General features: G+C 51.8%; 8 protein-coding genes and 2 non-coding genes across 10 annotated transcripts; 2 read left to right on the forward strand and 8 right to left on the reverse strand.

Annotated features, from left to right (window-relative positions):
- Position 1: 1 nt before the first annotated feature.
- On the reverse strand, positions 2-90 carry ASPSYDRAFT_t83. The gene has a single exon. It is a non-coding gene; the product is annotated as a tRNA-Asp (tRNA).
- Positions 91-218: 128 nt separating this feature from the next.
- On the reverse strand, positions 219-307 carry ASPSYDRAFT_t82. Its single transcript has one exon. It is a non-coding gene; the product is annotated as a tRNA-Asp (tRNA).
- An 80-nt stretch (positions 308-387) lies between these two features.
- On the reverse strand, positions 388-1,341 carry ASPSYDRAFT_880098 (uncharacterized protein). The gene has a single exon (XM_040851941.1). The coding sequence runs from the start codon at positions 953-955 to the stop codon at positions 452-454; it is 504 nt and encodes a 167-aa protein (XP_040703352.1). The 5' UTR covers positions 956-1,341; the 3' UTR covers positions 388-451.
- A 386-nt stretch (positions 1,342-1,727) lies between these two features.
- ASPSYDRAFT_149106 (phosphatidyl synthase) lies at positions 1,728-3,191 on the reverse strand (the record flags this gene model as incomplete). The annotated part of the gene is made up of 1 exon (XM_040841865.1): positions 1,728-3,191. The coding sequence occupies one exon, from the start codon at positions 3,189-3,191 to the stop codon at positions 1,728-1,730; it is 1,464 nt and encodes a 487-aa protein (XP_040703353.1).
- Positions 3,192-4,496: 1,305 nt separating this feature from the next.
- Positions 4,497-5,549, forward strand: gldB (putative glycerol dehydrogenase (GldB); the record flags this gene model as incomplete). The annotated part of the gene is made up of 2 exons (XM_040844778.1): positions 4,497-4,904; positions 4,980-5,549. 2 exons carry the CDS (start codon positions 4,497-4,499, stop codon positions 5,547-5,549), a joined length of 978 nt encoding a protein of 325 aa, XP_040703354.1.
- A 3,093-nt stretch (positions 5,550-8,642) lies between these two features.
- Positions 8,643-10,594, reverse strand: ASPSYDRAFT_149194 (uncharacterized protein; the record flags this gene model as incomplete). Its single annotated transcript, XM_040841881.1, has 2 exons — positions 8,643-10,294; positions 10,366-10,594. 2 exons carry the CDS (start codon positions 10,592-10,594, stop codon positions 8,643-8,645), a joined length of 1,881 nt encoding a protein of 626 aa, XP_040703355.1.
- A 1,040-nt stretch (positions 10,595-11,634) lies between these two features.
- ASPSYDRAFT_57130 (uncharacterized protein) lies at positions 11,635-12,029 on the reverse strand (the record flags this gene model as incomplete). The annotated part of the gene is made up of 2 exons (XM_040849324.1): positions 11,635-11,687; positions 11,741-12,029. 2 exons carry the CDS (start codon positions 12,027-12,029, stop codon positions 11,635-11,637), a joined length of 342 nt encoding a protein of 113 aa, XP_040703356.1.
- Positions 12,030-12,599: 570 nt separating this feature from the next.
- ASPSYDRAFT_149996 (uncharacterized protein) lies at positions 12,600-13,569 on the forward strand (the record flags this gene model as incomplete). The annotated part of the gene is made up of 3 exons (XM_040841966.1): positions 12,600-12,659; positions 12,748-12,863; positions 12,933-13,569. The coding sequence occupies 3 exons, from the start codon at positions 12,600-12,602 to the stop codon at positions 13,567-13,569; spliced, it is 813 nt and encodes a 270-aa protein (XP_040703357.1).
- Positions 13,570-13,710: 141 nt separating this feature from the next.
- ASPSYDRAFT_150286 (glutathione S-transferase family protein) lies at positions 13,711-16,199 on the reverse strand (the record flags this gene model as incomplete). The annotated part of the gene is made up of 7 exons (XM_040841984.1): positions 13,711-14,166; positions 14,220-14,303; positions 14,357-14,534; positions 14,598-14,721; positions 14,928-15,562; positions 15,657-15,841; positions 15,924-16,199. 7 exons carry the CDS (start codon positions 16,197-16,199, stop codon positions 13,711-13,713), a joined length of 1,938 nt encoding a protein of 645 aa, XP_040703358.1.
- Positions 16,200-16,602: 403 nt separating this feature from the next.
- On the reverse strand, positions 16,603-18,482 carry ASPSYDRAFT_1174469 (putative MFS multidrug transporter; the record flags this gene model as incomplete). The annotated part of the gene is made up of 3 exons (XM_040840290.1): positions 16,603-17,576; positions 17,668-17,997; positions 18,301-18,482. The coding sequence occupies 3 exons, from the start codon at positions 18,480-18,482 to the stop codon at positions 16,673-16,675; spliced, it is 1,416 nt and encodes a 471-aa protein (XP_040703359.1). The 3' UTR covers positions 16,603-16,672.
- Between the last annotated feature and the right edge of the window lie 841 nt (positions 18,483-19,323).

Below are 19,323 nucleotides of genomic sequence, written 5' to 3' on the forward strand. Positions count from 1 at the left end.
TCTCCCCGACTGGGAGTCGAACCCAGGTCTCCCGCGCTTGTTCTCGCTAAGAGTGACAAGCGGAAATCATAACCGTTAGACCATCGAGGAATTTGTTAGAAATTTTCGTAAATTTTGATTATATATTCTAAGATCGAAATAAATTGGTCGTGGTCTGACCGCCGAGCTCACTCAATGTATCACAGATATAAAAAAAGAAAATAAAAAAAAAAAAAGGTCTCCCCGACTGGGAGTCGAACCCAGGTCTCCCGCGCTTGTTCTCATCGGGAATGACAAGCGGAAATCATAACCGTTAGACCATCGAGGAATTGTGTATATATTCTCTGTCCTACTTCGGCTACACACGCCAGAGGCCAGCTACCGGTAGGGCTGTCGGCCCAGATCATTCTCCGGATACGAAATTACGCAGCGTATCGATCTGATGAGAAGCAGTGTCTAGCTCCATAGCTCTTCAGATCCAAACACTTCTCTCGCCTCTTAAGTATAGTAACAACTTATACGGGCCCAAAACCACGCACGTAAACCCCAGTACCACCTTCAGATACTTTTGGAGGATAGAAAAGAAAGCATTCATAAACACTCCATAAAACGGTTTCTTGATGCGATCTCGATAACGGAGCACCTCCGGTAATGATAGTGCCTTCGTTCCTGATGGTTGTTTCTGAAGAGTTCTAGTGAACAGGTAGAAATTCCTATAATCCGTCGCTCCTTCCACAACAGTACCAAGCATGGACACCATCCTGTAACAAGCCAACTCAGTTGAGGGACCGAAGTTAAAGAACGTGGACGTCACCGGCGTGCGCCGAAACTCTGCAGAGTTTGAAAACATACTTCCCGAGAAAAAGCCACGAGTCGGAGTGCCGTAAGCCCGTACCGTAACCCCCCGGGGGCCCCGAATACAATAATGGGCTAAGGCTTCCGCGTTACCCTTTGCCGGTCGGTAGGACCGTATCATTGTTAGTTTACTGGTTCATTCTAGTTTGATTGGCTCCCCGCCTGTACACTGTCCAGTGTCCACCGTAGTACATAATACATGCCTTCACTCCAGTTGCTCTGGTTTAGGTAACTAGCTTGGGTTTCCATGCCCGGCAGCCGAGGGGTGGATTCCGTGGGATGGAAGCGAGAAACCGGACGCGGACCCATGTGTCGGCATCAAGATGGCGTCATGACTTTATTTTACTTACTCTACAGGTTTACCGGTAGTGGGGTTTGAGTTTTTTGTTTTTTTGTTTTGTTTTTTTTTTTGAAATCCTGGTTGATTTTGGGTTTTTGATTGCAGTCTAGATAAAAAAAAAAAAGTCAAAGAAGTCTATATGGGATCGTTTGCGTCGTTTCGTTGTAAGGACATGATTGATGGAGGAATGGAATCCGCAGTTAAGTAGCAGGGAGAGGAAGTAAGAAAGAATAGTGTCCAATTCTTTGTATCGTCATCACCACATCACAAAACGGAAAGAAAAACAAAAGTCAAAAACGTGGAGAGTCCGCCTTGGCCGGGGTGCCATGCAGCCCGTGCGCATTGGGGGATATCATTGGTATCAGTAGCCCAGCCTGAAAAGAGGAAAAGAAAAAGAAAAGGGAAAGGGAACCCAAGAACACAAAAAAAAAGCACTGTATGCTTGTCCGTCTAACGTAGAGAACCACCAAGGTATGACATGATATGATTGTAAGGACCAAACGCCAATTGATTTTTTTTTCCCTTCCCTTCCGTCATCCCAAGTTTTGTTCGTTTATTCAACGGCAGAGGAAGAGGTGTCGCCGTGGAGGACGGGGTTAACCTTGGGGTTCCACTTCATCTTGAACTCCTGGCCGAGCTCCTTGCGGACGGCGGCCTTGACAGCTTCAAGAACATTGGGGAAGACACCGAAGTTGGCGGGGTTGTTCTCGTCGTTGTCACGGCCCTGGAAGACACCGGTGCGGACAAGGCAGGTGTTCCAGCCGTGCATGTTTCCACCGCAGATGTCTGAGGCGGGGTTGTCACCGACCATGTAGATGTTCTCGGGGAGGTGGTTTTGGTTGTGGATTTGTTCCATCCAGGAGCGGAGGACCTCATCGGCGTAGGTGTAGGTGGCCTTTTCGGGCTTTCCGTAGACAACACGCTCAAGCTCCTGGCCGGTCAGAGCCTTGTACTGGGCCTCAACGGAGATACGGAAGGCACCCTGGGTGAGACGGGTGGGACCCTTGTGGTCGGTAGGGAAGACCAAGTCACCCTGGGAGAAGTAGATAGGGATGCGGTTGGCGACGGGGTCCTCGGAACGAGTCAGCATCTTGCCGTCGTCGGCGAGCAGCAGATCGATGATCAGCTGGAAGTCGGTCTGGTAGTCGCGAGAATCGGCGAAGACAAGGACAGCGTCGAACTTGATCTTGGAGAAATCGCGGGGCTTGGCCTCAGCACGGTCCTGCTCGGTGAAGACGGCCCAGGGGGAGACGGTAGGGTCCCAAGCGAGGATATCCTTGGGGTGGACAACATTCTTGAAGCCGTAGTTCTCAGCGACCTCACGGATCTTCTGGCCCTCACCACCGCAAACGAGGACAGTGTCGTAGTATTCAGACAAGGCCTGCATGGGAGTGTGGGACTGGATGAACTGGTCGGTGGAAATGGGAGATTCGAGAACCTCAGAGAGCTGTGCGCAACGGGCAGCCTCGGTCTTACCACCACCGTTGGTCAAGAGGATGTAGGGAATCTTGATGCCGAGCTCGTTGTCGCCATTGAGCATGCGGAGAGCCTCCTTGGCCTCTGGGATGGCCTCGTTACCGTGAGCCAAGACACCATCAATGTCAAAGGCGAACGCCATGTTCTTCGCAGCGGCAACCTTCTCCTTGGACATGTCCTGGACCTGAGAGGCCAGGATGTCGCGGGAAACGCCAGCGGCATCAGCAGTGACGGCGGAGGAGAGGCGGGAGACACGGGGAGAGCGGGGAATGGGGAGAGAAGTGCCAAAGGAGTTGCGAGAGCCGCGGCGGTCCCGGGTGGAGGGGGACAGGCTCAGGTTGTGCATGAAAGCAGCGGCATCACTAATAGAGCTTCTGGTAGCAGGGACCTCAACGGTGTTTCCAGCGTCGTTGGGAATTGGCAGCGAGCCAGCCATGCTGCCCCGGTCTCTGGGGGAGCGAGTGTCGGGAGCAGTGCCGCGGGCGGGAGGGACAGTGGAATTGGGGTCCACGCCCAGATCAGAATCGTCGAAGCGAGGCATTGTGAAGGGAGAAGCTATTGATAGAGCTGTAGGAGGTGGAGAGAGGAAGCAGAGACGGAAATAGTGCTGCTCCAAGGAGATGGGATAGAGAAGAGAGAGAATGCGGAAGTAAAGAGAGGGGGGACGGGAGTATATATAAAGAAAAAGTTGGCGCGATAAGAAACGACGAACAGAGGGAGGCTGTGGTTAATAAATATACGGCGGCGTCAGTCGCAGTGGCGGGCGAATGGTATGGATGGCACCTCGAATGGTGTCTTTTTTCCCTGCGTGCAGTAATTATTCGCGGCGGCTCCACCCAAAGGGCCTTGTATCATCATATCATTCCAAGGGATTCTCGCCATCATCATTAGCTGCTTATCCACAGGCTGGAGGGAAGCCGGTTCCAGTGGATAGGTAATTTACGCTGATATTACTTGGACATTTTGACTTTGCTGCCCTTTCTGTTCTTTTTTTGAAGATTACCTTAGAATGCCCCGATAAGGCAGTCAGAGCATATCTCCAGGTTACAGTGCATTGGCATCCCAACACCTCCGTTTGTTAGTTTTGAGCTCGTTCGTATCTTTATCTGTCTCCTTTGTTTTCTTGGATGCACCAGCTCTTATCATATCGCAGCGTGAAATTCTCAGTCTGCCTTTCAGTTCCTTTTAAAAAATACAGCACTGTTTCGCGACGAACTCCAGAAATGATCCTCTGGGCCCGCATGGATGCAGCAGGCGATGTGATTGGAGAGGACCGGAAGCAGCGGAGAAAAGTGCAGATGTCCATTGGCCCGAGAAGAATTCCACCCGTGGGCCAGCCACAGATCGATGGGGCCATGACGATCCAGCAGCGGCCGCCTGTGATGTCATTGAATTACCGTTACAAAAGCTGCCGGCGATGGCCTCATGTATAGATCATGGCGGGGCACTGGTTGTCTGAGCTGTAGCCGGCCGCTGCCGTGCTCTTTGTCTGGCTGACAGCTACAAACAGACGATGTACACAGGACAGGCCTGGGCATTGTGCAGATAAATGAATTAATTGCTGCACTCCCGACTTGGAAGCTGAGTTCACTGCATCCGGATAGTGGCAGCAGAATCCAGAATTACCACCAGAACCCCGCGGCAGCTGGCAACCCCTCCGTCCGGTCTCAAGGTAGTCTGCCCACATCCGTCAAACCCCACCAGGTCCTTCGCCCTTCGTCATCGCCCTCCAACTGCTCGACTGCGACTTCATTTCTTCCTTCCTCCCTCTTTTCTTCCCCTCTCCACTTCTCCCTATCCTCAATTGCTTCATTGCGCTTCCAGCTACACTCAAATTCACTTCACAATGTCGAACGGAAAGACCTTCCAGCTCAGCAACGGTGTCACCATCCCCGGAGTGGGGTTTGGTACCTTCGCCAGCGAGGGTGCTGAGGGCGAGACCTACCGCGCTGTCACCAAGGCCCTTGAGGTCGGATACAGACACCTGGACTGTGCCTGGTACTACCTCAATGAGGGCGAGGTTGGTGATGCTCTCCACGACTTCCTCAAGGCGAACCCCTCCGTCAAGCGCTCCGACATCTTCATCTGCACCAAGGTCTGGAACCACCTGCACCGTCCTGAAGACGTCCGCTGGTCGATCGAGGACTCTCTGAAGAAGCTCAAGACCGACTACGTCGACCTCTTCCTCGTCCACTGGCCCATTGCTGCTGAAAAAGACGGCCAGGAGAAGCCCAAGATCGGCGCCGATGGAAAGGTACCTCCCCCCAACCAACCACCAAATCTCTGCCCCGCAACAACAAAACGTCATATGATGCTAACGAGCGTGTAGTACGTTATTCTGAAGGACTTGACCGAAGACCCCAAGCCCACATGGGAGGCCATGGAGAAGTTGTACGAAGACAAGAAGGCCCGGGCTATCGGTGTCTCCAACTGGACCATTGAAGGCCTGGAGAAGCTCCTCAAGTACGCCAAGGTCAAGCCTCACCTCAACCAGATTGAAATCCACCCCTTCCTGCCCAACGAGGAGCTGGTGCAGTACTGCTTCAAGAACGACATCATGCCCGAGGCCTACTCTCCTCTGGGATCCCAGAACCAGGTCCCCACCACCGGCGAGCGCGTCAGCGAGAACGCCACCCTGAACGACATCGCGAAGAAGGGCGGCAACACCCTCGCCCAGGTCCTGATTGCCTGGGGTCTTCGCCGCGGCTACGTTGTGCTCCCCAAGAGCTCCAACCCCTCGCGCATCGAGTCCAACTTCAAGAGCATCGAGCTCTCCGATGCCGACTACGCCGCTGTCAACAAGGTCGCTGAGGGCCGTCACTTCCGCTTCGTCAACATGAAGGACACCTTCGGCTACGATGTGTGGCCTGAGGAGACTGCCAAGAACCTCTCTGCTTAGAGGGTTGATGTTTCTTGATCTATATATGTTTGGACGGATGGTATGTATACTTTGGTAGCGCCTCGTTTGTTATGCAGGTCATAGCTCACGGTTCCCCTGCCCCTGCATTGTCTTTGTCCGTCCTCGGCACAGCCCGAGCATCAAAAGAGGAGCAGGAGAGCATGTGAGCCGGACGACGCCAGGAACACGAAGTAAAGAAAGCTTGGGATAGAACGAAATTACAGTTAGAATCAAATTGCGTATCTCATTTACAAGCAACTTGTCTCTTGTAACCCCGTAACATGAAATACTAGTCCGTTGGCAACTTCGCAGTAAGGGAAGGTAGCACCGTTGCAGTCGACAAAACCGTAAAAAAAGAATAAAAGGGGAAAGAGGAATAGGGGGAAAAAAAAGAACCCAAGCCGCAATCACCAAAACCAAACGAATAATTGGTCACCACCCAAACCCATCTCGAAATTCTGAATACGACCTCACACCAGGAACAAAGCCAAACGAGCTAATCACCTTGCTCGCTCGCACCAGCCCGTGGATACTCTCATGTCAACCGTTATCCGTTACGGAGGACAGTCCTCCAGCCTCCTCCGACTCTCTCTCATCGCCCAGGGGCCCAAGGAGGAGCCTGGGGAGGGGCCCGCGCATACCATGACGTCATCCCGCCGGCCGCCCTCGTTGAATCTTCAGCGGTGCTCGGAAAAACACGGAACCACGATGCACCGGTGGGCGAATAGAGAATAGGCTAGTCCGCTTTGGGACTGTACTGGGCTGCTGGTGGGGTATGCGAACAGCCCTAGATCGTACTATGAAGTCTATGATACGTCCTCCGTAGGTGGCCGCCGGGCCGGTCTTTTCATCCAATGGTGTTGTTGACGCTGTTGGCTGCGTGGCTGAGGATTGTGCCGCCAGCCGCTGTATCAGGATGGTGGGGGCGACTTTGGGTTGGAACATGTATCCAGTGTAGTGCATCGGGTGAGGGATATACTACGTATAGCGAACGGGAGTTGGATGGTTCAGGTACGGTGTAGACTACTCCGTTGTATTGGACGTGGGTGGAGACATTTCTTGTTAGATGTAATTGGAATTGTATGGACTATGGACTATGGACTGATGGAGTAAGTCGAGCGAGTGCTGCGGAATGGATGGTTGTCTTGGTTTGACGGACGACATGCACATGGGAAGGAGGACCAGTAGTGAAGCACTGTATCGAGATGAAGCCGCTGCTTGAGTGCAGCATGCACTGTCCAGGTCTTGGATTAAGTTATGCCTGGCAGGATTTAGATTAACCAGGAACGCCTCGTCCTTACTCCAACTGTCAACAGTCGGTTAACCACAAGAAGTCAAGAACGCACCCTCGGCAAAAGCCCATGACAAGGAATATCTGGTTCAATTACCTCTCGTCCTTCTATTCCAATAGCAGGCAAACCTTCCCTTTCGACCTCGTCGGCCCCGAACTTCCCTGTCGAATTGGCTCCATATCACCGTGGAATATAGTACGTACTACTCCTACTACTCCGTACTACATACGTACTATTAGGAACTCGTCGATCATGGAAAAGGATCGTCGTGGCCCTCTGCGGCTGCAACCGCAGATGAAATAATAATCAGCACGTCACGTATGTTGCAAATGCAATAATAATGTTTTCATGCATGCAGATGATGTACTTGGATATGGGGCTGTAGAATGTAGATACTCCATACTCTTCTACACCGGCGCAGAATCTGGAAACCCATGCATAGATAACCCACTGCTCGCAACTTCAACATCCTACCCGAGATTCTGATATCATTGTGCATCTGGCTTTTAAGTTAGCGGCATGGGCGCTCGCGTTGGGTAAAGTCTACCGAGCCAATGCTGGCCAGGAGGATGGTGTAAAGTGTAAAGTGTAAAGTGTAAAAAAAAAACACTGAGCACTGACTGCAGCTGCCTTCGGGATGGGGATGCGGATGGGCAAATGCACGGACGACGAACTGACGACAACATACTACATCGATCTATGACCAGAGATTATTTACCTGCTTCCCGTTTCCCGTTTCCCAATTTTCCAAATACAAGATTTCTGCTGTGCGACGCCGACAGCCTGCTCGCACACTCAGTCTCACCCCCGCCTCCTCCACGAGCGTCCAGGGCCGATCATCGCCAGGGTGAGAAATAGGCAGAACGCCCTCCATTGTTAGCGACCCGTTAGCCTCAAGCCACAGCCGGGATTAACGATGCAGAGAACAATGGCACCAGCATTTGAGTGTGGCTTTTGCGGGGTTTTTGTTTATCGCATTCCTATTCCTCGGTAGTAGTAGTAGTCTACACTCTACCCCGCGGCCTCTCTGTCAGTACTGTGAGCGAACGGCCAAGTTCTCACTTTGATTAGGTGGGTGCAGACTGCCATTTAGTTTAAAAGGCCTACATCTCGAATCAAGTAAAAGAATACGTATGCATTCCTAAGTCGGGTTGGTTTCGTTGGAGCCCAGATGGTGCAAGACGTTAGTTCAGTGCCATTTCCGCGGGCTAGCAAGGAAGGCTGGGAGGTTATTAGATTTAAACTCCTATCTCCTGGGCTATAAGGGTAGAAAAAAAGAAACAAAGAGAAAACAAGCAGAATCCAAACTTACTAGTAAATAACCACGTTTTTGAAACCATCCTGGGTGTCTGAGCGGGCGAGCGCTGCCTTTGGTTTGGCCGTCCCTGCAGATCTTAGGTGCTCTTGTATAGCCAGCCAGGATGGTGAATTACACCATGGCCAGGATTATCCAGGTAGAGTGGTAGACAGATGTAATTCCTCAGGGTGGGAGATCCGTGCGCTCTCGGGTGCTCGCGTGCGTGTTTGATGGACCCAGATTATACGGAATATGTACTACGAAAGAAAACCAAATGATCCTCGGATCTCGATTAGAGAGTGAATAAAGTCGATAACCCAGCGATTGGTATCATATGGAATAAAAAAGAAAAAAAAGCAAAGACACGATCCAATGAAACTCCGAGATCCTCCAGCCGGGCGCCATCCAATGAAACCTTCTGCTCCCCTTATGTACACAAACAAGAACAATGTCGTGCGGTCCACGCAAAGACAAGTAGAGAGATATTTCAAATAAAAAATTAGGCTAAGCTCGGCGAACTCGTCTCGGCATCGGTGTCGAACCCGCGTTGACTTTGAGCAGATTCGTTTTCACCGAACGACCTCCACTCAGCAACGAGGGTACCTCGTTGTTACTGGTATTGCTCCCGACAGGAGTCGGAACCTTCGACGGCGTCCTGGTCTCAGACGTTTTCGGCGACTTGGGCGTTAGCTTCTTTCGCTTCGCAATGGGGCTTCCAGTGGTGGGTGAGAGCGGCGATGACGCTGCGTCGTGCGAGTCAATCGTGGTGGAGGCGAGCGGTTTGGGTGGTCCCAACCGCCGCACACGCCGGCCCCGAGGCACTGCACTAGGAGATGCAGTAGTGGCTGCAGCTGCATCCTTTTCACCACCAGTCTTGAGCGACGTCTGCGACTGAGAACTGCGGCTACTGGCTGCCCTTTTTTTCTGTGCGGGCTTTGCCGTCGTGGTCGCCGCTGTCGCCAGTTCGTCGTCACTCAACTCGCCCTCGAACTCCACGAGGCGGTTGTCGTTCCAGGACACGGCTTTCTTGGGTTTGCTGCTCTTTTTATGGCTATTGTCGTCGGAGCTATTAGGGTTGGAGTCTGCGGTTTCTCGAGCCAAGATCTGGAGTGTGTATTTCGGTAGCACCGAGTCGCCCTTGTTCTGTTTTGTGTTGCGGCGAGTCATCAACGCCAGCTCCTGCGCTTCCGTCCGCTGAAGGAAGACGAATTCATTTCCCTTTGCGCGACGGAGCGAAAGCGTGGGCCGGAAACTGTTTGGGGCGGCTGCTCGCTGGAGCGACCTGACTCGCGTGCTTCGACGAGCAACTGGACTAGCAGAGCCATTCTCGTCTGTACTTCCGTCTCTTCTAGTCGATTTGGACGGCGACTTCTTGGGCGACGGCGAGGTTGCGTTGGCATCAAGAGCTTCCAACACACGGCGCTCCGGGGTTGGAATTTCAACGAAAACTTGCTGTTGCGGCTGGGGTGACTCTGGTTCTTGCTTTTGTTCTTGTTCTTGCTCCTGCTCCTGCTCCTGCTCCTCCTCTTTCTCTTCTGGATCGGAGGCAATAGTTGTCGCTGCCTCGGCTTCTGCGGCCGCTTTGGCTTCGCGTTTCGCTTTGGCTTTAGATAGGAAACTGTTCAGCAAAGCGGTGTCATCGCCGTCTAGAGAGCTGCGTAGGGCCGATCGAACAAGAGTAGATTCTTGCTCGGCCGTCAGCTCTACCGGAACTGCCATGTTATCCTGGTTCTCCGCGCTTGAAGCAATCGTAGCTACATCCGATGCCAGCTGTTTATCGGCTGCCGTATCTACACCTGGTGCATCGTCGGTCGAGGCCGCGCCGTCTGCAGCATCTTCAGAGATAAGGGCACGAACTTCCTCTTGGTCGCTGGCGTTGAGGGATTTTATGTTCACAACAACCCCACGTTCGTGGTTTGGTAGGCGACCAGGCTCACCAGGTAGCGCGTCGGGATAGGCTGCCCCGATATCAGAGCGGTCCGGGGTAAGCGTCGGGGATTCGCCGGTTTCCTCAGGTTCCTGCACAGCACTATCGGTGTTTGACGTGGTCCCACCCGGAGCGTCCCCGATTTCGGTCATTTCACCATCCTCCACAGTTTGCGCCCTATCCACAATCATATGTTCGCCCAAGTTATTCGTAGTTGCAGGAAGCTTGCCTAATGCGGTAGTCAGTGGAACTGTCGCAATACGCGGTAAACACAACAAATTCCAGTAGTTGGGTGCATACGTCGTTTCCGTGAGACCTCCGACTCCCATTTGGTCTCAAGAAAAGACCTGCCTCGCGCATTGGATGCTTCGCTGTCTTCATCTTCCACAGATGATTTTCGAGTGGCAAGGCATTGTCGCTTGACACCGCGACAATTTTCAGTGTTTCGCCCAGTGTTGATCTCGAGCAGGAGATCGCTCTCCATCAGACGGCCAGCGTCGGGAGTGATCAACTGCTGCAACGCCTTCATGCTGTTGAAAGATGAACGAAAGCGCTTCCACACCTTACGCGGCTTGGAGCGTGTCAGGAACGAGGTCGAAGGTTTGCGATCCCATATACGGGGAACGTTGGTAGATTTAACTGGCGTAAAATGGATCTGGCCTTCGTCGAGGTGACTGCAGAAGTTGCGACCTTATTAGCGATGACCTCATGGAGATGTGTTGACTCGAAAATTTGTGAAGCACGTCACATTTTGGACGGTCACGTTCGGAGGATTTGTTTGGCATGACCAGCAGGAAAAGGGGTGCTTCTCCCGTGGCCCCTGACGCCGGATGGTGACAGTTTCCCATCATCTGTCCCTGATGATCCCGCGAGAATGCTGGACGAACAAATAGAGAAGAGAGTCGACACTCACCATGATTGCGATTGTGGGGGGAGGAAATTGGCCGACTCCATGTTGTCGACGCGCGGAATGCTCGTTGCGTGATGGCGGGAGGACGGAGGGATCCGTGATCCAGGAAAAGATGAGGTCCCGATAAGAGATAAAGATTCTTATATGATAGAGGGAGCAAAATACAGCGTAAGAAGGGTGAAATGGCGGGCTCGCAAAGTGCGGTGGCGCGTTGAAGAGTCGAAATGAATATTTGGAGTTTGGATGTTGTTTGACGGGCGTGGAGACGGGCTGGTTGCCGTGCCAACACTAGTGAGAACGTTGTGAAGAGCCTCTGATCTGCCGCTTGAAGAGGACAAAAGCAAGCTGGAAATTTATTGGCTGGCTTCCGAGAGCTTATTTGATTGATTCTGGGGTAGAATTAATTCACATGCCTCGTGCTGTGGTGCCTTGCCTTGGTCCTTGTCATCAGGCAGCCACAACTGAGCTGGACTCACCTCAGCGACTATGAACAAGCTACGATAAAGGAAGGACTGCTCATCTATTCAATTGATTTATCAAAAGCTAGAATGCCAGCAAATGGTCGTATCTCATAAACAATCCGGTATCGACCACGGTGCGTATCTCGAAGCAGAGACACGACAGAGTAGAACACCAAACGCCAGACGATGCACCGAAGTCTAAACCAACTTCTCGTTCATATCGCTTTCATCAAACGGGTCTCCAAACTCATCTGCACCACGTCATTAGCATGGAACAAGAAGCAAGGCATCGAGGGGAGCTAACCGAGATTGAAATCTAGATCAATCACATATTCCATCGCTCTCTGATACTCCTCCTCCGCCCGTCTATTCATCCACGACGCTCCCGGCTGCTGTGTTGAGTCTGCCGATCCTCCACCAGCGCCAGGAAAATCGTTCACCATGCCGCCGGTAGCTTGGGTTTGGGAGCCTGGCGGAGAGAGTTCTGAGGCGCCTGCAAACTGCGCATTGGTGATTTGGGTGTTATGCGTCGGCGTGCGGGAGCCGGCTTCGACGTCGGAGAGAGAGCGGTTTGATTCAGGCGAGGACGCCATTTGTGAGTCACCGTCTGGGTCTGTAGGCCATGTTAGCTGGGTGAGTCTTGGACTACCGGCTTTATTGTGGATTGTTGGGTATGAGGTGGTGTCAAATGCGGGGGACGATCGGCGGGAGGTTATGTATGCAATCGGGGTGCAAACCTGTGGCCATGATGACTATTGAGTACCAGAAGTGAGAGTATGAATAAAAGACAGTGTGTAGTCTAAATCGACGTCAAGGCGTGCGGATTCGAGCTGTTGGTGAAGATGGAGATGACGGGGATGTTCACAGGTACTGTTGGAGGATGTCCAATGGCCTTAACTAAGCAGCCTCAGATTCTCCGCCAAATTCAGCGTCTCACAGTTCGCACTCTCCTTACTCCTGCTTCTCTGCTCAGAGACACCACTCACTACAACTTGTGATTATTGAAGAGCGTCCGGACTTTGGAGTCCTCATTTTTAGCCTATAGATCACCCTGTTTTTCCATTTTTGTTGCCTCTTTTCCACCATCACACTCGTTTATACATACCGTCAGACGATTTTTCTGCCCACCGACTCCGAGTTCTTTTTTTTTTTTACACTTCGCGATGAGCGCAAAACAGTCAATGGGCGATGCTTGGGAAGATGATTGGGAGTCGCAAGCTGATGTTGGTTTTACCCGCCCTGCTACCAGTCTTCCTTCACGTTTTCCTTGCGATCTGTGCATCCGTCTAACCTGCGTGGTTTTCCCCTCAGAAACTGGACGCCGTACCCACCCCGCCCCAGCCCGAAAAGAAAGTGTCCTCCAAGGTGACCAAGGCGCAACGCCGGGCCCAGCAGATGGAATTTAATAAAAAACTGTGGGCAGAAGCGTACGTTTACACCTAGGCGATGCGATGCTATTCTCAATCTAACAATCTCTTTTTCTTTTAAAAAAACAGTGAATCCCCGCAAACATTTCACTTCTACGAAGCCTCTTCCGATGTCCCGCTAAAAGAAGAGTTCAAACCGACTGTTACCGTCCTTAGTCGCAACCCGCAGATTGCTACGCGACAATCCTCTTCGGCTGCAGGGGCCACCGCTGCAGGTATTGGACGCTTGGATCTGAATGCCGACGACTCGGACGAGGAAAAGCCCCCGGAGCCGACACCCGAGGAGCGCCAGGCGATGGCCTTGAAGAACCGAGAGGAGAAACAACGTAAATATGAAGAAGTGCGCGAGAGACTCTTTGGTACACCATCTGCACCAACCTCCGGGGCGTCTTCTCCTCGAAGCGCAACCCCTCCGAAAGCCGAAAGCCGAGGGAAGGGAAGGGCCCGGGGAAATGGGAGAGACAACAATAACAATCGAGCGAGAGACCAGTCTGCCGCGTCAGGGAAGCCGAAGCAACTCTACGACCCGGGTTCCCCATCATCTAGACCCAACTCGTCTTATGGCCGAAGAGATTGGCAACAGAGCGGTGAAAGGAGCCAGATTGACCAGCCGCAGTCCCCTCGACAACCAGTCCGCAACCCTCGGGGTCCGGACAGTAGTGGAAGGGGCGGATTCAAAGCAAACCGAGGAGCGAAAGCAAGCTAAACTACGCGCAAAGCATTGTGATATACACGGTGCGCATTGATTTCAGTCTCAATCCTTACCCCCGTCGCTGAGTGGTATTATTTGCAGCTTCGTCTACATTGAACGGACAGGGGGTAGTACTATGGATACATGATCTGGGGCTCATGGCAAGCCTCTTCCAGAATTGATCGCATTCGCAAGCTGGGAGGTGTTGGGACGGTTCTCTGGTCGAGCGTCAGCTCTGATCAACCAGCATGATAAGAGACACCTACCGGCATAGCGCTCATAGCTATCAAGATATAGGTCAGGCATGCTCGTCGTCGCCTTGATCGCTTCATTGGCTTCGATGGCGTCCACCCAAGCGCCCCACCGGCTGCCTGGCTCGGGGTCAGGCCAGCCACGGTACGGCTTCAAAACGCGGTTCAGCCGAATTACCCAGGGGGCAATTTGAATGTCCACAAATGAGATATTCGGGCCGAGAAAGAACGGTCCTTCGGGGTCCGCAGCATTAATCAACGTATTGAACGAGTCGTGGAGTTCTTGCGCATTGTGAATCTGCTTCTGCGGATCCTGCTCTTGGAGGACACGGTAGAAACTGGGTACGATATGACGGTTAACCTGCGCCATGTTAGAGACACGCTGATCTGAACTCGCGTAGTCGAGATACTTACGAAATCTGTCCACAGCCGACAGTGAGCTCTCGACTTCGCGTCGCCAGGAGGAAGGAGAGGAGGATCGAAGTTCAAATCCTCGAGCTACCCGCTAGTGTTAGTTTGGTTTGACAAGACAAGGGGAAGAAGGCAATTACATATTCAAGCAAGACAGAGCTTTCATATGAGCCCCAATCGCCATGTCGCAAAGCTGGAACTAGCCCCCTTGGATTCACCTCGAGCAAAGATTGCGGTTTTTGATACGGATCGATTTCGATATATTGATAAGGAATACCCTTCAGCTCCAAGGCTATCCAAACGCGCTGTACAAATGGGCTAAGAACAAAAGAAATTAGTCAAGGGCTGTTTTATAAATTCAATGTACGGTCTGGAACCCACCAAAAGCAGCTTCCGTACAACTTCAGATCGGATTCCTTTGAGTGGTTTGCTACCGTTTCAGCGGCTAAGCCGGTAGCTTTGGTGTGATAACTTTTTGGGGCGGACATTGTCCTAGTCTTTCGCGCTCTATTAGAATAAAAGATGAGATAGACCCAATTATGAGAAACGACGAAGTGCAAGAAATAAAGAGTTGAGAGCGAGATGAAGCTCAGCAAAAAGCGGGGAAGGAAGTGTTCAGTCATTGCGTGACGTAACCCATAGGAAGGAAAACATTAGAGTCCGCAAGCTCTCTCCACCGGATGCACACTAATAGAAACAATAGAGATCAACTTACAGGGGCTAATGATTTTTTCCTCTCCCTCGCCTCCTTCAGAATATACCGCTGGACACTGTTCTTTTTTACTCGATCGCTTTCCTCCAGTGTATGCCGGTGCCCACCACTAACCCCATCGTTCTTCCCATTCGCCCCATTCCCATTCACGCGCTGAATCGTGAAGAACCGTTGCCCATTTGCACCGGGGTGGCCCTCCGGCAGTGGCGGATTCGGTGTGAGTACCCCGAAAGGCTGATTCTCTCTCGTCGCAGCGACAGAGCCAGACGGGAACTGAAGCAGCGCATTCACCCCTGGCAATGATGACTCGGCCGACGAAAGCGACGTATCCACACCATTGACGCCCGGCGAGAAGGATAGGGAGGGTTGTTGCTGTTCTGATTCGGGGCCGAACATTGCGCCGGCCGCGTATCCGGGGAAATACTCGGTGATTTTGATCTTGACGTCGCAGAGGTCTCGCTGCCGGGCTGTGCGCTTGCGCTTCTTCTTGTTTGGGTCGTCGGATTTCGGGGTGCCCGGGGCCCGACCCTTTAGGCGGCAGTCCCAGTAGTGGGAGACGAGGGGCTTGCGCTTGTATTGTTGTGTGGAGCGGTGCGAGTAGATGTTGTCAACGTGCGGAAAGTAGGTTCGGAATCTAGTTGAAAACGGGCGTCAACTCGTAGTCACTGTGACCTCAACGTAGCCCGCTTAGAGGTTTAGAATCGCGCAATTGGGATAGCAAGCCATACTCTTCTTCGCTCATGACAATCATATCATCTATATGGAATAGGCGTTCGCGCCAAGCTTCCAGATCGGGCGGGTCGATTACGGATGCGACATCTCGTAGATATCCGTTCCCCTTGGAGGTGAAGATAGACTCGTTCGGATTACTCGTTCGGGACTGTTCGGTGCGGAAGGAAGTCTCATCCGGTGCCTGGGTTGCTCTTCGTAAGCTATATCCACAAATAATTGTATAGCTAAACAGGTGTGAGCGTATGCGAAATCCCTTTACTCACAATTAATGTACTGTAAGGTTCTTCCTGGCGAAGCGATTGCGCGTCTGGTTGGTGCTGGTGCTGATGGAGGCCATAGTGGTCGAATTCAGCCACTGCAGACTGCAAAGGCTGTAGAGATCGAGCGTCTACATCGACATCGAGATGGTGTTGATCGTCTTCGTCATTGTGCTGCTGCTTCACGGCCGCTGCCAGGTTCGACGCGTTTTCGGCGACCGAGGAAAGCAACGGTTGTAAAGGACGAAGAGGGTCCGAGGGGCGTAGTCCCAAATCGTCCATTGCAAGAAGATTAATCGCGAGCTCTGGCTTTGTCCGGCGTTCCAGTAGCTTGGATTGTAAGCTCCTTGAAAGACTGGACGCTGCTTTTAAGGTGAAGCTTAAGTGGGGGTTGAAGCGGCATGACTTGGCGCTTATTAAGGAAAGGGTCCTGCTCCACCACACCTTGTTCAGGATCGACAATGCTGGCTCAACACGGGAATAGCTCGTGGTATAGACTGTCTTTTTGTGTCTATGTCTTTGGAAGTCATTTATCGAGAGAAAAAAAAAAAAGAGTGAAAGACCGTCATGTTGCCAGGTCGCCTGCAGCTTCTGTACGACATACAACGCACTAACTCCAAATAACCCAAAACAACGGCGCTGTTGGAAGATCATACAGAAAAAGGATTAAAAAAACAAAAAAAAAAAGAAAGAAAGAAAGAAAGAAAAAAAAAAGTCCTCTCCATCAGAAGTCCGCCCAATCGGGTAGTTGGAATTTAATATCCGTCTTCGTCGACGCTATGCTCATGGTACATGTCCAAGCTGTATTTGGCGAACTTGCTCCGCGCACGGATTGTTTCCCCAAAACATGAAAACAACGGGGGTACCAAGCAGAACAACGTGGCCACCGTTGCCAACACTGAGGCAGCTACATTGGCTCCAAGTTGACTGAACATAGGGCTCGATATGAGAGGCAGAATGGCTGAAAGGAGTGCCCGGATGAGGCTAAGGGCTGCCAGTCCGCTAGCAGCATAGCTGAGATAGCTGTCTGCGAGATATCCACCCAGCACATAATCGATCTCATTCAAAGCGTACCCGATAAGTACCAGAGCTAGCACAGATATTATCCAGTGTACGTTCTGGACGATCGGAGGTATTGTCCAGGCAAAAACCCAAAGGGCCGCAGCGAGGACGCCGGACCCTATCCAGAAACCAGCGAGCTTGTGCTCCGGTAGGAGAACATGGCCGTGTTTTCGGCGCCGCTCGATGATGTGCATGTCCAAATATCGCGTCAGCAGCCCCAAACTTAGCCCGACGCCGATGGCGACGAATGGAAGACATGCCTGTTTTGAGGTGAAGCCGAGGCTTTCGTATATTGGGGGTAGTGCTTGGGTGAAGAGGTAGACAAGGGCAGTTGCTATAGCACTCATGACCGAGACAGTGAAGACAATGAGCTCCGTGAAGAAGAGTCGAATTGGGCGGCCTAATGCTACGCGCACGAATGCCCGAAAGTTAGGTGCGCTATCTGGATTCAGACTCGCAAGGTAGTCAAAGTTGGCTATTTTCCGAACTTTTGCCACTTCTCGTTCTAGTAAAAGGGAGGGCCGGGATTCCTGAATCCCCAACAATAGCAGGGACACTATTCCAGTAACAATGGCCGCAATGTAGAAGAGCCACCTCCTGGAGATCTCGAGTTAGCTCAAGGATACAAGAACCGTGGGCGGGCGAGAAGAGAAACTATCAGAGGGATTTTGGCACTGGCCTGACATACCAATTGAGATCAGCAGTAGTGAAGGTACCCATTATGGGCCCGACGACGAGGCCCAGATTGGCCACCAAAGCCCAAATCCATATCATCCAAACGCGGTCTCGAGAATTGAACATATCCTCGATGCTACCAACGACTATGGTGCTGGGGATTGCGGAGAGGAACCCACTGAGGACTCGACCGAAAACAACGCCTTTGATTGACGGGACGGCAGCAACTATAATGCAGGCAATACCGTACGTTGCCGAGCTAATTATATACAGTTTCTTTCGTCCAAAACATTCTGAGTATGGTGGCAGAACGATGCCACCAATGGCCTGACCCAGCAAATATCTGCAGAGCTAATTTAGCATATAGACCTCTCGTCAACCGCATCGCTGGGATCAAGATAGGCTGAACGTACAGTGACACGAAGAGAAATATAGACAACCCCTCGGATAGATCGAACTCCCCCGCGGCATAATTAGCAGCAGTTGACTGATGTGGTCAGCAAGTCTGACGGGGATTGGCAGAAGCAACAAACAAGGGGCAATGACATACACCAGCAGTGCTGACAGCCGTACTGCACATGCATAACAGACGTGTTAGCTTATTGAACCACCGTCAAATCAAATAAAGGCCAAAGCAAAGACGTACGTGAAGAACTCGAGGAAGATTAAGAGCGAGATATCGTAAATCTTTCGAGATATGGGCCAGTTGCGAGGGTGTCTCGGATTTCCAACCGCCCATTGGATGTGATATCCGTCGGCAGCAACTCTGAGCCCGTGCTGGGCTAGAGTCTGTCGTAGGACATCCTTGTCGGTCTCTGGATTAGACATTTCATACAGCTATATTCTCCCGCGGTGGTTGGACTTCGGAGGCGGGCCACGTTGCTTTATAGGCGGCCGTGGCCTCAAATCAAATGTAGGGGGGAGGAAGTGTATAGGTACTCATTGTCTCCACAGCCGGTTCTCAATGCGTAGTTCCTAAAAGTACTCTAGCAAAGCTAGCATCGGCAAGACAAGGGGCTGCAGGAGGATAGCAAGAAAAATGATCGAATAATGAATGAACGCAAGGGATGCGATGTGATGCACCTGCTGATTGTGTGTAGCACCCGAAGCCTTTGTGTAAAGCCCAGTCCGTCAATCAATGGCATTGGCTTCCGGTGAGAATTCTGGATGGGCCCTTTTGGGTTCTTGCATTCCAGTTGATGAAACCCAGCGGGACATTGGCAGAACTGGCCCACAGGACCCACGAATGCTTCTTGCCAGTCAATGCAGGGAGTTTGATAACTGGAAAGAAGATGACTGGAAGAAGTTCCCCTGCTATACAAGAGGGTAACAGTGACCTAGGAAACGTTGCCGTGGACGGTTAGAAGTCTGTTTTGAAATGACTGGTATCACGGACCATAACATCACCATAACTCTCCGAATGAGACGCAAAGGGTCCATTTGGGGAAGAGGAGAAACGCAGTGACCAGGGTGGTTGAAGAGAGATTGTCGAGTGGGCGCTGCTTCCAAGGATGGAGGCTTGTTGTCACGGACCCAGCTAGTGCGTAGCTTCAGTAGCATTCTTCAAGGGCACCAGGTGAGGAAAGGACAGTCAAGGACGTCATGTTAAACCGACGGGCCCGAGAATACCCAGGACTGAGGAATGGACGAAGATCATATTTACTTTTTC

This window comes from Aspergillus sydowii (assembly GCF_001890705.1).
Source record: "Aspergillus sydowii CBS 593.65 unplaced genomic scaffold ASPSYscaffold_4, whole genome shotgun sequence".
Classification (NCBI taxonomy): Eukaryota; Fungi; Ascomycota; class Eurotiomycetes; order Eurotiales; family Aspergillaceae; genus Aspergillus; species Aspergillus sydowii.